Consider the following 16,215-nt stretch of genomic DNA (forward strand, 5'->3'; position numbering starts at 1 on the left):
TAAACACAGCCTTATGTTCTTTATAATCAAAATTGCTTTAAAGTTATGATGCCCTTTTCCAGTTTTATATCACATTCAAATGAAATATATATATGTATATATATATATGCATCATATTACATATATACATCTCTCCCAACCTAAAAATAAAAATAGTGAAAATACCTCAAAATTCTGAGAAAATCATGCTGCCTAAAGTAAAATTGTGTATCCAAAAGTTCACACTTGGTATTCCTTCCTTCATGATTTGCTTCACTTTTAACAATTGTGTCCAAAGAATGTAATTTTCCATACTTTTTTTTATTTTTTGCCTGAAAAGGTTCACATTTTGTGGTATTTATCCACAAAACAAATAGAACCTGAAAGTAGATAATTTCATTATCTACATTACTACTTCAGGAAATTTCTCTTACCATCATGTCCTCTTGGGTTAGAAATAGTCTTTCAGATTAAACACATCATGTCACATTTGTAATATTTGTAATTCTAGTTGTATTAAGTTCCAGTCTTTGTATTTATTATGAAACCACAATTCCAAACAGTTTTGTTGTTGCTCTAATTAGCATCATTGTGAAATATACATTCTTTAAGAATATCTTCATTTAAATACACTCATTCACATATAAACAATAAACAAGTTTATCTACTGTAGTTTAACATGCAAATCCTGGAACTTTGTGTTACCAAATTTGCACATTATCATATACATCCAAAACTAATAGATACAAATGGATTTTTAGGTGATCTATAGCCATATTAAGTTTTGAGTATCTTCAATAATGAGGCTGAGGTTAGATGAATGGAGGTCAAAGATCAGAGAGGGGTAGATTAGCACCAGTGATTTTTTTTTTAAAGAAAGTTCACTTATAGAACAAATACTCCTGAGTTTTAATATCACTGTATTAGTCACCTCAATGATAAGAATAACCATATAAATCAAATGTAAACTGGACATATTCTACATTAGATAAGAAAGTGGGAAGAAATTTAATTTCTTTACAGTATCCGTTTACATTTCGAACACAAATTACTTTATACATTACTCTCACTGTTTTTGATTCTATAATGAGCAAGAAAAAATGTTTTTCTATTTGTTTTAACAAGGTTTTTTTTTTTGGAGCCCATTTTTTTTTTTTTTTTTTGTCGGTCGTGGGGCTTGAACTCTGGGCCTGGGCGCTGTCCCTCAGCTCTTCAGCTCAAGGCGAGCGCTCTACCACTTGAGCTACAGCGCCACTTCCGGTTTTCTGGTGGTTTATTGGAGATAGGAGTCTCAGGGTCTTTCTTGCCCGGGCTGGCTTTGAACCGTGATCCTCAGATCTCAGCCTCCTGAGTAGCTAGGATTACAGGCGTGAGCCACCAGCGCCCGGCTGGAGCCCATTTTTTTATCTTGACTTGCATTGCTTTATTATGATCTGTCTAATGTAGTAAAGCTCTACTTTGAAAAAGACTATAGTAAAGTATTTCATTATTTTTGCGCATTAAATATAATAGATTGTATGATACATTAATAATTGGCAAAATCGAGGTTTTTGGAATCACTCTCCAGGAGGCAGTGGCTCGTGCATATAATGTTAGCTATTCAGACTGAGATCTGAGCATTGGGGTAAGAAGCCAAGCCTGGCAGGAAAGTCTGTGAGACTCTTATCTATAATTAACCACCAAAAAGCCAAAATTGGAGGCAAGGCTCAAGTGGTACAAGACTAACGAAAGGAGAGGATCAAGCCCTGAGTTCAATCCCTGGTAGTGGCATGCACTCACACACACACACACACACACACACACACACACACACACACACACACAAGTCAACTTTGAAGGCTCCTACTCTTGATAAATTTAACAAGAAGACTGAAATCTTCCTCCTCTCATCTAAGAAATATTATAAACTTGATTATTACTTTGAGAGTAAATTACTTGGTAGTAAATTTTATTACATGAGAATGATATCCCTACTACTAGTACTTTGATTAAGTAGAACCTGTGATTGTTTATAGCAAAGTTATTTCTAAAAATTGACCATGACACCCCAGAGAAAGTGGAATATATTCAGTACCTTAAGGCTCTAAGGAATCATTTGGTGGATTATATTTTATAGGTTGTAAACAACACCTTAAAATGTGTAGGAATTGAGTTCAGATGAACAAATGCTCATATCTCAGGATTTACTATGATCATGTATTTCATTATAGGAGCAAAACTTGGCAGAATAATATTGATCTTTAAGAAGTATGTCACTTATACAAAGTGTTACTCTACACATACTTTTTGAAAGTTGCACCAATTATTAGAAGTTTTGTGGCATGTTGAACAATAATGAAAAAATAATAATGAAAGAAAGAAAAACCATGAGAATAATAAAGACAATGTCACAACATTCAACACTAAATAAGAATCTATGTGATTAACAATTCATCAATTACTTAAAGTAGTTCTCACTTGTTTTTTTGTAGAATATTTAGTAAAAATAGCTTATTTTGTAATAATTTACTTATGTTGTTCAATGTTAAGAAAAAATCAGAAAGCAAACCAATGGAGAAAAACAGTTCACATAATAAAGATGCATTCACTTAAAAAGTATGTGTGGATTTCTCACTGTATATCTAGTATTGTTATATGTCCTGGGAACACTTGTATCATCTGTATTCATTTTTTTGGAATATTTTAAAATATTGTCTAAAATTAAGACATTGGTTATCAAGGAAGATAATATTCTATTCATTTATAAATTTCTCATTAAAATATACTTTCTTTTTATATTTAAAAATATCACTTATATAGATTTTTTCCTTAATCATTGATACTATTAGACAGCAGTATGTGTGAAATTCCCTGTATATAGCTCCCTTCCTCAAATAACCTCAACTATAATTGTTTGCTTGTCATCACAAAGCAATATTTTAATTTTCTCTTTTCCACTGGCACATTTAAGGTTTGTAGACATAATTGCTTTAAGAATCTAAGTAAAATAAAGCAGCATTTCTATTTACCTGTCCATTAGTAACATGGCTAATAAAAACTCAATTTTGCTCAAAGCTAGTGCTCTACCACTTGAGCCACAGTTTCACTTCCAGATTTTTTCTGTGACTAATGAGAGATAAAAGTCTCTCGGACTTTCTTGCCTGGGATGGCTTCAAACAGAAAAAAAGTGACAGTGGAGCTGTGGTTCAAGTGGTAGAGTGCTAGCCTTGAGCTGAAGAGCTGAGGGACAGTGCCCAGGTCCAGAGTTCAAGCCCCACGACTGAAAATAAACAACAAAAAAGATCATTTCCAAAAGTTTAAATTTCAATTTGTTATTCCTCCTTGGAAGGCTCAGTTATTAGTAGTCAATAAAGTACACCTAAAAAAGACACATACAAGATTGAAAAGTACACACAGTTGTTTGTGTTAAAATATAGACCACCATTCATTTATGCATCCACCCTGATTTACAAGTGTTTTCAAGTCTTTATCAATGTCCTAAATATATATATATATTACATATACTTAGGCACAATTCATTTCTCTTGTTCTTTCATGGCTGACTCAGTAAATAGTAATAATATAAATATAAGTGTCAGAAATGTGTATTTTATACTTGAGTTTTGATGTCTAGAATCTCTTTAGATTTATATTGAATAAAGGCATTTAAAAAATATACAGATTAACACACCAATAATTTAGGTTTATAAATGTAAATGAAAATGGTAATAAGTAAAAAGAAACAGTATATGCAGTGATTAACAATCTAAAATAATAAAAATTATTAAATTTATTTTGAAATTTTATGGCTTTCTTATCTTCTAATGATCACAATGTAATGTATATAGGTTCACAAAATATGAAATCATCTCTTGTGCTGTTTTCCCTTTGTCAATATGATGCAAAATGTATAGATTTTCTGAAAATCTGGTATATAAATACAATGTGCATTATACTATTTCTAGTAGATTTGAGCTTTTACATGCCATAAGTATTTTTTCAAATTCAAAACTCACGAAGTTTTTGTTTCATCAGTTATAGGGCTTGAACTCAGAGCCTGTGCACTGTCCTTGAGATTTTGTGTTCAAGGCAAGTGCTGTATCACATAAGACACAGCTCCACTCCCAGCTTTTTTGGTAGTTTATTGGAGGTCAGAGTCTCATAGACTTTCTTGCCCAGGCTAGTTTCAAACCATGATACTCAGATCTCAGCTTCCCAAGCAGCTAAGATTACAGGCATGAGCCATCAATGTCCAGCTTCACAATAAGTTTAAAAAAGTTATGTTTATCACAGGTTTGTTTAAAACATGTAAAAGATTCTGGACCCATATGAACTTTTTCAATAACAAGTGAGTTGGATAAGATATAGTACATCTACACAATGGAATACTGTGCAGTCACTAAAATGGCATAGATATTTATTGGCATGAAAAGATGACCATGGTTCAGCTTAAAATTAAAAAATACAAGACAGAACACAGAGTATATTTTTGGAAAAATGTCTGTGTATACATAGAGAAAAAAAAGGCATAGGTGAATATGCACACACCAAAATAAAACAGTAGTGGTTACCTTTTAAGTGGTTATCTTCTTTCTGCATTATGTACATTTTTATAATGAGCACGTAATATGTTTATAATCAACAAAACACTGATTTTCACTTTTGAATCTTTGATAACTAATAAGCGTGTAATTTTCTATAAATAATTATAGAGAAACAGTCTATTTCTCCTTTTATGGCTAATGAGCTAACAAAATTCTTAAAAGTTACATATGTATATTTTATTATATATGTAAATGAAGAGTTGCATACATGATAAGAAAAACCAACTGATAATAGAAAGAAAAATATTTCTTGTGATTAGACTGTAATATAGTAGATCATATATTTTCAAGGTATACAAATTTTATAATTAGATATTTCCTTTCTTTTGGTCGGTCGTGGGGCCTGAACTCAGGGCTGGGTGTTGTCCCTCAGCTCTTCAGCTCATGCCTAGCACTCTACCATTTGAGCCACAGCACCACTTCCGGCTTTTTCTGCTCATGTGGTGCTGAGGAATCAAACCCTGGGCCTCATGTATGCCAGGCAAGCACTCTACCACTGAGCCACCTTCCCAGCCCAAATTTGATATTTCTATACGTTCTAAATAGATTTTTTTGAGATAGCATACAGTTAAATAAATAAAATACCAAAATTAATTTTAAAGTATATGTAATATGAATGGTAGGCAGACAGTGTGGAGTAATGTCCAGTCTTTGTCCATCCCATGAAAGACAGACTGGGTCCGAGGAAAGGTAAGTGCGGCCACTTACCTGTTCCCCAGCCTCCCTTAGCCCCAGCGACAATCAGATGCAGCAGGGAGTCAAGTCAAGCAGGAAAACTTGTTTATTAACACAGAGCAAGCCCTTTTTAAAACAAAAAAGAGCGGGTGACATGGCAGGGGAGGAAAAGGAATCAATTACTGTAAACGTCACACCCTATCATGCACCTAAGCTCCCAAGGGCTGGTTATGCACTGAACATAAAGCAAATTGGCCTCTGCCCACCCAAGTCCCTCTCAGTGCCATCTTTGCTGCCCATGCACTCCACAGAATAAAGAAAATTTAAGGTGAAATGTGGAAATTTTTAACTAAAACTTGCAGGATACATTATATAGCTGCCATAGAAAACAGAACATATTTTCTGAATTTCCAAAGTTCCAAGACCTAAACAGAACTACACTGAGATAATAGTTCTCATACAATGGAGGGTGTCACATGACTTAATCAAGAGACAACTTGTTCAGTAACTTTGAAACAGCTGTAAATGTTAGCATATGATGCCATTCAAGAAACTCCAAGATCTAGTTAAATACAAGGTGATCTTTAAAGTAGCTTGTTTTTACATTGATACTTAATAAAATTAAAAATAAAATATTATTTATATGTAAAGTCAATTTAGTGCAATAATTCATCTTTCTTGTGTAACATAAACCAAGAAAATGTACTAAGAAGTTTAGGAAATTTGAGTGATAAGAGTGGAATGTCTTAAACATTAAATATCTTAACAAAGATTTTCTGATACAAATCATAATATAAATAGTCACTGCCTAATGTTTTTACTAAAGTACCGATTGAGAGAACAAGGTGTGAAGTTAATAACGACAACTCCACACATTCAATCACAACCACTACCAAATCTGTAGTGAACTCTCAATATACTAACAGGGAAAAATACAAATAAATAAATAAAGGGAAGAGAAGACGCTTCATATATTTTAGAAGAACGTTCATTTGAAATAATGCAGACATGTTAACTGGATCATACACATTCCCCCCTGCCCTATAGATCTCTCAAAATACAAGTTGAGTTGTAACTACGAAAGATTCAGAATTAGGGGCAATGTTAAGAACATTTTCACGGAAAAATAAGAACTAGCAATATTGAAATAAAGAGGTAAACATAATTGCTTCACCTTGGCTATTCAGGAAAAAATGGGAAGGAATAAAATTTATTCTACAACATTCGTAAGGATATTATATAAAAAATAGTACAAAATGACACAGAAAATTACTTTTTCACTAAAATGAACAAGTTTTCTTTTAGTTTCACTTTGTTTTCAAAAGAAAATATTCACTTAAAAAAGAGAGAGAAAAAAACACCTGTGACTTGGAATAAAATAATTTCTTATCACAAAGGAGCCAAAACTAAGTAGGCTTTCACTAAGGCTGAAACAATCTAAGCTTTCTGATTCTCACCACCTGCGCCTGACCTGGCCCAGAGTGACGTGCAGAGGCTTGGCGCCCACTATCCGGCCATTCATCTCATCCACTGCTTTGGTTGCCTCTTCAAATGAAGAGAAGCAGACGACCCCAAAACCTTTGCCTTGCCCCACTTCTACCATCACTTTGGCTCGGCTGATTGATCCAAATGAAGAAAATTCTTTCTTCAGTTTTTCATCATCCATGGTCTCATCCAGGTTCTTAATGTAGATTGGAACCCCTGGGGGCCGATTTTTTTCTTTTAACCTCAGCCTTTCAAATCTCCGCCTTAATTCAGCCAGTCGTTCAATTTTCTTCTGTGCTCGCCCTACATAGAGGACTTTCCCATCCACTGACTTCCCATGCAGGTCCAGTACAGCCTTTTGGGCAGCCTCATGAGTCTCATATCTCACAAATCCAAACCCTTTAGATTTCCCATTGGTATCTCTTATCACTTTAACACTCTCAGTTGTTCCATATTCACTGAAAAGATCTTTCAGTTTTTCGTCATCCATGTCATCTCCAAAGTTTTTAATAAAAACGTTTGTGAAAGTTGCTTTATCTCTTGTTCTGACTTCAGCTGCTCGCTCTTCTGGGAATTTGAACCGGCCAACGTATACCTGGCGGTTGTTGAGCCGCACTCCATTCATATGCCAGATGGCCCTATTGGCAGCAGCCAGACTGTCGAAATGTACATAGGCATAGCCCTTAGATCCATTGTCATCACATACTACTTTGCAGGAGAGAATGTTTCCAAAAGCAGAAAATAAATAAAACAGAGCTCTGTTATCTATGGATTTGTCCAGATTTTTGATGAATATATTTCCAACTCCAGACTTTCTTAAGCGGTCATCTGGCTGTGACCACATGAGACGAAATGGTTTGCCATTAATCAAGTCAAAATTCATGGTGTTCAGGGCCCATTCAGCATCCGCAGGAAAGCGGAAGTTAACATAGCCATAGCCCAGGGGACTACGGGTCACTGGGTCACGACAGATACGGGTGAACTTCAGAGGACCTGCAGGCCTGAACTTCTTATAGAGCATATCCTCAGTGACATCTGGGTCCAAGTCACCCACATAGAGGGCAGCCTTGAGGTACTTCTTTTTCTTCCCAGCAGGATTAGGCTCCCCACTCCCCATCTCTCTGAGCACAGAGAGGAGGCTCTCTTGAGATAGGGAAAAAAAGGCTGCTTTCTCTAATCTATAGCCCAAACAGCTGTTCACGAACAGAAAAAGCCAAAGCAGGCGAAGGGAAGCTAAAAGCAGACTCAGAATCACTGTTGAGGCTGAGGCTGAGAAAATGAAGTTCAGAAACAGCTGGTCAGCAGTCTCAGGACAAAAGTATCAGACAAAAAAGGCACCCCAATAACAAATCTGAACTCCCTGAGGATACAATTTTTTACCCGTACAGATATAAAATTAGTTTCAAAGCCAGTAACAGAAACAAAATTTCTCTTTCCCCCATGATGTTAAGAAATCTCTAAGAAGCCTGGCTTCCCCGCTCCCCCGACCCAGCCCATCTGCCTTTGCTCATAGAGGGCTTGAGAAGGGCTTTCAGCATAAAAACAGGCCAGGAGCTCCGGTTGGTTTAAAATGGTATCAGCAAGTGCAGGAGCAGAGTGGTATTCCTCCGCCAGCTGTCTGGCCTGTTTCAGGGCGGCTCACAGCTCACTAAGGCCGCTCAGAACTCAACATCAGGGAAAAAGCACACCAGACAGTTGGTGCGCTGGGACCAGCAGACAGGCTGCAGGCAGCGGATCACACAGAGAAACACAGACACACAGGCGCGCGCAGGGAACCGGAGACCGCCCAGATACCCAAGATGCCCTCTGGGTACGGACCGAGTGAGTAGCGGTGATTTCAGCAGACTGAGGCTCCGGCAGGTCCGGAGGGACTGACTAGCAGAAGTGCAGTGGGTCAGCTCAAATGCGAGGCGGGTCCGGACAGATGCGGGGCGGAGTCAGCAGAAAAGGGCAGATGCGCAGCGTGTGGGTCCAGCCAAGAAGGATGGACTGAGGTTGTTTTTGGCAGGACAGACTGACTGGGGGACCAAGAGCCTGTAGCTGTGGGAAGAAGGGGCGGGCGTGGCAAGAGGCAACCCGGAACCATGCTGAGTAACTTCCAGCTTGCTCTGTGCCAAGGTATTTTTTAGGAAATGAAAATGAATTTTATTTAACTTATTTTTTATATTTAAAAATAGTGTCTTAAATTGCTCATTCCAAGATGACTGAAGGAGTCCATGACCAAACGGAATGACTACATACATAAGGTTTTTAAAAAAATAAGAATTTCTTAAATCATTTTTGCTTAGGAAAGAGGACATATGTAGCACACTTCTCTGAGTGCATTGTAAAATCAAAAGTTGAGAACTGCACCGAATTCCCGGTCCTGTGCAGAGCTAAATAGCACACAGGGTCATGCTGTTTTTGGCCTTTTACATTACTGAATTAATCTACAGCATAATAGTTGCATTATTAGCAAGTAGTAGGCAGAATCCTTCATTTTGCTCCAGCAAACTTAAGGTTTTAATAGCTATAGAGATACAAAATGTCTTTTGATGTATTTACTGCTACTAAACATTGAAGATTTTGATCTTCCTTCAGAGTCACAATTACAAAAAACTCAAAGGTGAAAGCTACAGAATCTATTCAAAAATATAATTAATATTCACAGATGAAATAAACATGTTAAGATGAGCTCCAACCTTTAAGTCATAAAATTCAGAGGTTCCTGTCTTTACTGGCATTTTGTTTTGTTTTTATTTTTAAAACTTTTATATTTCCAATTTACAGTAGAAATAAAGTAAATAAAGTGGCAATATTTTCGGACAAGTGGTTACTTCATGATTTTAAAATTTTTATAAACATTTTTTCCCTGGCTGAGTGTTTAGCTCAATAGTAGAGTGCTTGCTTAACATGTGGGATGCCATAGGTTTTATCTCTCCAACCCACAAAATAAAATATAAACAAATATAAATAAATAAAAAGTATTCATTCTATTATATATGTAACAATTGAAATGTGTTAAATCTGTGGTAAATTTTTCCCATTTAAAATATTTTACTGAAACATGGTATACTAAAGTAACAACATAAAGCCAAACAAAACTTTGCAGTCTCCTCACTAACAAAAATCAATATGTTCATCTGTTCATGTAACCATGTAAAAGATGTCCGTCCCAATTCAATTTTATTCGTCTATATTTTCTCCAAGATTATACACACACAGACACACAGACACACACACACACACACACACACACACACACACATTCAAACATCTTCTATCTAGCCTTACCAGAAAAATTTGAAGTCATTGCTGTATAGGCAGCAGAAAGTATCGTGAAAAAGTAGGATCCGGCTGGGCTAGGACAGTGTCTCAGTGGTAGAGTGCTTGCCTTGCATGCATGAGGCCTTGGGTTCGATTCTTCATCATCACATAAGCATACAAAGCTGGAAGTGGCACTGTGGCTCAAGTGGTAGAGCACTAGTCTTGGGCTGAAGAGCTGAGGGACAGCACCCAGGCCCAGAGTTTAGGCCCCACGACACACAAAAAACATAGGATCAAAGATCAGAATACTTGAACTACTTTGCAGTAAATTAATACTATTAGAATTGTTTCAGTGGAACAGAAGTTTAACGAAGAAAAGTAAAACAATCACCCATAATTTGTTTAATCATTTTAATATTTAAATTGATACCTCTCTGAAATTGAAAAAATCAGAAAGAATATCTGTCCTGTGATTTTACCTAAAAACAAGTTTAGAAACTGTGTAATTGTGATTTGCAAACTGAAATCCATGAAATACCTGAGAACTTTTTGCATGAAAGAATCATGAACAACTGACATTCTGAGTTCATTTCATCACATATTAATATATAAAATTGATAATAAAGTGTCCAAATGGGAGCAGGAAGAAGGAATTGGACCCTTACATTTTCTTTTCACTATAAGACATTCAATATTTCTAGCTTGAAACATGGCTGACTGGTGCTTTATTTTAAATCTAAACTTGATATTTTCTTAAATGAAGACTGGAATACCTGAGAAAAACTGCATAAGATAAAAATATTATTATCTGGAACTCATATTTTTAGAAAAAAAGGGAAAAACAATTTCTGCTCTTCTATCAAATAGTCACACTATATCGCTTTAATGTGTACAACTATTTCATACCAATCACAAAGCTAAAAAAGAACAAAATCTTTCTTTTTCTTTTGCATCATGAATTCAATACTTAGTAAATTTAAAAATCAACTGTTCCCCATTTTATGATGAAAAAAATCTCAACAATCTAGGGATAGGTTAAAGTGCCTCAGCATAGCAAATGCTATATTTGCAAATGCCACAAATAATGTATTGCATAGTAGAAAAATTATGATTTTCCTCTAAAATAAGGATAAAACAATGATGTCCACTCTTGCTACTTCCATTCAATATGATTCTGAAAGCTCTAGCCAGAATAATTAGGCAAGGAAATATAATAAGGGCAACCACATCAAAAAAATGAGAAGTGAAACTGTTTTTGCAGATGAAAATATCATATCTGTAGATAATGTCTACATACACATTTGTTAGAATTAATGTATGCAGTAAATTTGCAGTATGCAAAATAACACAAAAAATAGTTGTACACTAATAATGATGTAGCAAAAAAGGCAAATCAGAAAAAAAATCTCATTAACAGTAGCAAGGAGTTAAAAGTTATAGTTAAGAAGTTTAAAATGCGTGAGAAGAGATAAAGAAGGTCGCTACACACTAATTAAGGGATACCTCCTTAAGGAGGATATTACAATTCTAAATATCTATTTGCCAAACAATGGAGCACCCAAATTTATCCAAGAAACACTACTTTCCCTCAAATCCCACATAGATCCAAAGACATTAATTGTTGGGGATTTTAACACACCACTCTCCCCACTAGATAGATCAACTCGGCAAAAACTCAACAGAGAAACCGCAGATCTAACAGCTGCACAGATCAACTAGATTTAACAGACATCTACCGAACATTTGACCCAACAGCATCAGAATACACGTTTTTCTCAGCAGCACATGGAACATTTTCTAAAATAAACGACATTTTAGGCCACAAAGCAAACTTTTCTAAATTCAGAAACATTGAAGTTATACCTTGCATTCTCTCTGACCACAAAGGAATAAAATTAGAACTCAACACCAAAAGCCACCAAAGAAAGTTCGGTATCACATGGAGGCTGAACAACACACTGCTGAATCACAAGTGGGTCATGGAAGAGATTAGAAAGGAAATTCAAATGTTCATGCTATTCAACAAAAATGAGCACACAAATTACCAGCTCCTCAGAGGGAAGTTTATAGCTCTGATCTCCTAAATCAACAAATTGGAGAGATCTGAAACCAACAATTTAATGACACATTTAAACCTCCTTGAAAAAGAGCAGCAAGATAAACCCCAATCCACTAGACGGAAAGAAATAATTAAAATTAAATCATAATTAAATGAATTAGAATCCAAAAAAACTATAGAAAGAATCAACAAAACAAAGAGTTGGTTCTTCGAAAAAATTAACAAAATTGACAGACCCTTAGCAAATCTTATCAGAAAAAGAAGAGAACACACCCAAATAAAAAAACTCAGAGATGAGAACGGAAACATCACCACGGAAACAACCAAGATTCAGAACATTATAAGGGAATACTTCTCAAAACGTTATGCTAATAAGTTTGAGAACTTGACAGAAATGGACCTTTTCCTAGCAAATATTGACATGCCAAAACTAAACCAAGATGAGTTAAACCAGCTTAACAGGCCTGTATCAGGCATTGAAATAGAAAAAGCAATAATAGACCTCCCAGCTAAGAAAAGTCCAGGACCAGATGGTTTTACAGCGGAATTTTACAAGGCCTTCAAAGCACAGCTCACACCAATACTCCTCCAACTATTCAATGAAATTGAAAGAGAAAGCTCACTACCGAACACATTCTATGAAGCCATCATAACCCTCATCCCAAAACCAGGCAGGAACTCATCAAAGAAAGAGAACTATAGACCCATTTCTTTGATGAACATTGATGCAAATCTTTTCAACAAAATTTTGGCCAATCAACTTCAACAATTCATCCAAAAAATCATACACCACAATCAAACAGGATTCATTTCAGGGATGCAAAGCTGGTTCAATATACGCAAATCAATTAATATTATTCATCACATCAACAGGAGCAAGGATAAGAACCACATGGTTATCTCAATAGATGCAGAAAAAGCATTCAACAAGATCCAACATCCCTTTATGATGAAGGTTTCGGAAAAATTAGGAATCCATGGAACATTCCTCAATACAATAAAGGCTGTGTATCACAAACCTATAGCCAGCATTATACTTAATGCTGAAAAACTAAAGTCATTTCCTCTTAACTCAGGAACAAGACAAGGATGTCCACTCTCTCCACTTCTCTTCAATCTAGTATTAGCAATGCCTAGATACAGCAATAAGACAAGATGCAGACATAAAGGGAATCCAAATAGGGAAAGAAGAAATAAAAGTATCCCTCTTTGTAGACGACATGATCTTGTATTTAAAGAATCCCATAGACTCCACTCCCAAATTACTCAAGCTGATTCAAAACTTTGGCAAAGTAGCAGGGTATAAAATTAACCCTCTAAAATAAATGGCTTTCTGTATGCCAACAATGAGAAAAGTGTGGCTGAAATTAGGAAAGCAACTCCATTGTAATAGCCCCACAAAAAATAAAATACCTAGGAATTAACATAACCAAAGAAGTGAAGGACCTCTATGATGAAAACTTTAAAATCTTGAAAAAGGAAATTAAAACAGAACTTAGAAAATGGCAAAACCTCCCATGCTCCTGGATTGGAAAAATTAACATCGTGAAAATGGGAATATTTCCCAAGGCTATCTACAAATTCAATGCGATACCTATCAAAATTCCAACTTCATTCTTTAAGGAAATAGAAGAGGCAATCCAAAAATTCATATGCAACAATAAAAGACCCTGAATACAAAAACGTTCCTCGGGCTGGGAAGATGGCTCAGTGGTAGAGTGCTTGCCTTGCATGCCTGAGTCTCTGGGTTCGATTCCTCAGCACCACATAAGCAAAAAAAGAAAAATGCTGGAAGTGGTGCTGTGGCTAAAGGGGTAGAGCGCTAGCCTTGAGCTGAAGAGCTGAGGGACAGCGCCCAGGCCCAGAGTTCAGGCCCCACAACCGGACCCCCAAAAAAACAAAACAAAACAAAAATGTTCCTCAACGGAAAAAACACTGCTGGAGGAATATCAATACCAAATTTCAAACTCTACTATAAAGCCATAGTAATCAAAACAGCTTGGTACTGGCACAAGAACAGACCTCAGGACCAATGGAATAGAATTGAAAACCCAGAAATGAACCTACAGACCTATAGCCATCTAATCTTCGATAAGGGAGCTAAAACAATAGAATGGAAGAAAGACAGCCTCTTCAGTAAATGGTGCTGGCAAAATTGGTTAACTACATGTAGAAAACTAAAGCTAGATCCTTATATATCACCCTGCACCAGAATCAACTCCAAATGGATCAAAGACCTTGAAGTCAAAGCAGACACTCTGAAAACATTACAGGATGGAATAGGAGAAACCCTAGGTCTCCTTGGCTCAGGCCGAAATTTTCTGAATAGAAACCTGGAAACACAACAAATCAAAGAAAGCTTGGACAAATGGGATTGCATGAAGTTGCAGAGCTTCTGAATGGCAAGGGACATAGCTAGCAAGATCAATAGAAAGCCCACAGATTGGGAGAAGATCTTCACTAGCCATACAACGTACAAGGGTCTCAAATCTAAAATATACTTGGGACTCAAAAAATTAAACCCCCCAACAACAAATCCTCAAAGAAACAACTGCCCAATAAATACGTGGACTAAAGACTTAAAGAGAAACTTCTCTGAAGAAGAAAGAAGGATGGCCAATAGACACATGAAGAAATGCTCAACCTCCCTAGCCATAAAAGAAATGCAATCAAAACAACATTGAGATACCACCTCACTCCATTTAGAATGGCAAAAATCAAGAACTCTAACAACAACAGATGCTGGAGTGGATGTGGACAGAAGGGAACCTTACTTCATTGTTGGTGAGAATGTAAACTTGTTCAACCACTTTGGAAAGCAGTATGGAGGTTCCTCAAAAGACTTCACATAGAGCTCCCCTATGACCCAGCAATCCCACTTTTGGGCATTTACCCAAATGTTTACAAACAAGACCACACTAAAGCTACCAGCACAACTATGTTTATTGCAGCATTATTTACCATAGCTAAGATCGGGAACCAGCCCAGATGCCCCTCAGTAGATGAATGGATCAAGAAAATGTGGTATATATACACAATGGAATTCTATGCCTCCATCAGAAAGAATGGCATTGCCCCATTTGTTAGGAAATGGAAAAACTTTGAAAAAATTATATTAAGTGAAATAAGCCAGGCCCAAAGAAACATTGGTCCCATGGTTTCCCTTATTTGTAATATCTAGTATATGTATGAGTCAAGCAGAAAATGTCAGATAATGGGATGTTAGGAAAATGAACCCTTAGATATGTATTTTAATTTTTTTTTCTTTCATGCATTTGTGTCTAACGCATTTATAAGATTATCTCTTTGTTGCTTTGTATGTCCCTCCCCCACAGTATAACCCCTGCTTTCACTATATTTGATGTCAGTATAACTTTTAGAGGAGATGGGGGAAAACAAGTCGCTTAAGGATACAGGTGGACCTGTTGCAACAATGAGAAGTACAAGTTGTCATGTTGAAAACGAGCTTTACAATGTTGGTGGTGGGGAGGGGAGGTGAGGAGGATTGGGTGGGGGGTGGGGGGGGGTGGATGGGAAGGGTTGTGAAGGGTAAATAAAGGAGGAGGCTGCAATGCTTGATAAGAAATATACGCATTATCCTGCCCATGTAATTGTAACCTCTCTGTACAATGTGTTCACAAAAAATAAAGATAAAAAAATTAAAAAACCCAAAATATTTGTTATACAAAATACCAACAGCTATACAAAATAAAAATTTTATATATAAAAAAAGAAGTTTAAAATGATTCAGAAAATACATAAAAAGAGTCAAATAAAAAGAAAGGTACCATGTTATGGTCATGGTTTACAAAAACTATATTTAAATGTTCATATAATCTATAAAGGTCTACATATTTAATGAAACCCTTAGCTTTATTGGGACTTCAATGGCATTTAAAAAAATACAAAATTCATATAGAGCCTCAAGAGAGCCTGAATACTCAATATAATCTTGACGAAAGAAATTACTGGAAGCTTTATTCTTCCTAATTTCACAATATGTTACAATGATTATGATTACAATAGTGGCATAAAAACAGACATTCTAGCAGAATGGAGAATCTGGAAATAAGCTGACCATATACTGATGTTAGAGACAGGTGTGAAGAACAGGAAATGTTGAAAGGATTCTCTTCATTTAAAATAAGTTGCACAAAAAACACAATACATACATGCTTGTTTAGCAAA

General features: G+C 36.0%; 1 protein-coding gene across 1 annotated transcript; it reads right to left on the bottom strand.

Moving 5' to 3' along the window:
* Window positions 1–6,642: 6,642 nt before the first annotated feature.
* On the bottom strand, window positions 6,643–7,986 carry Pabpc5 (poly(A) binding protein cytoplasmic 5). Its single transcript, XM_042678797.1, has one exon. The coding sequence runs from the start codon at window positions 7,837–7,839 to the stop codon at window positions 6,691–6,693; it is 1,149 nt and encodes a 382-aa protein (XP_042534731.1). The 5' UTR covers window positions 7,840–7,986; the 3' UTR covers window positions 6,643–6,690.
* Between the last annotated feature and the right edge of the window lie 8,229 nt (window positions 7,987–16,215).

This window comes from Dipodomys spectabilis, unplaced genomic scaffold, assembly GCF_019054845.1.
Source record: "Dipodomys spectabilis isolate Male_0828 unplaced genomic scaffold, ASM1905484v1 ptg000048l, whole genome shotgun sequence".
Classification (NCBI taxonomy): Eukaryota; Metazoa; Chordata; class Mammalia; order Rodentia; family Heteromyidae; genus Dipodomys; species Dipodomys spectabilis.

Excerpts from the sequence above, each read along its gene's own strand:
- Pabpc5 (XM_042678797.1), bottom strand. The coding sequence starts at position 7,839 with ATGGGGAGTGGGGAGCCTAATCCTGCTGGGAAGAAAAAGAAGTACCTC.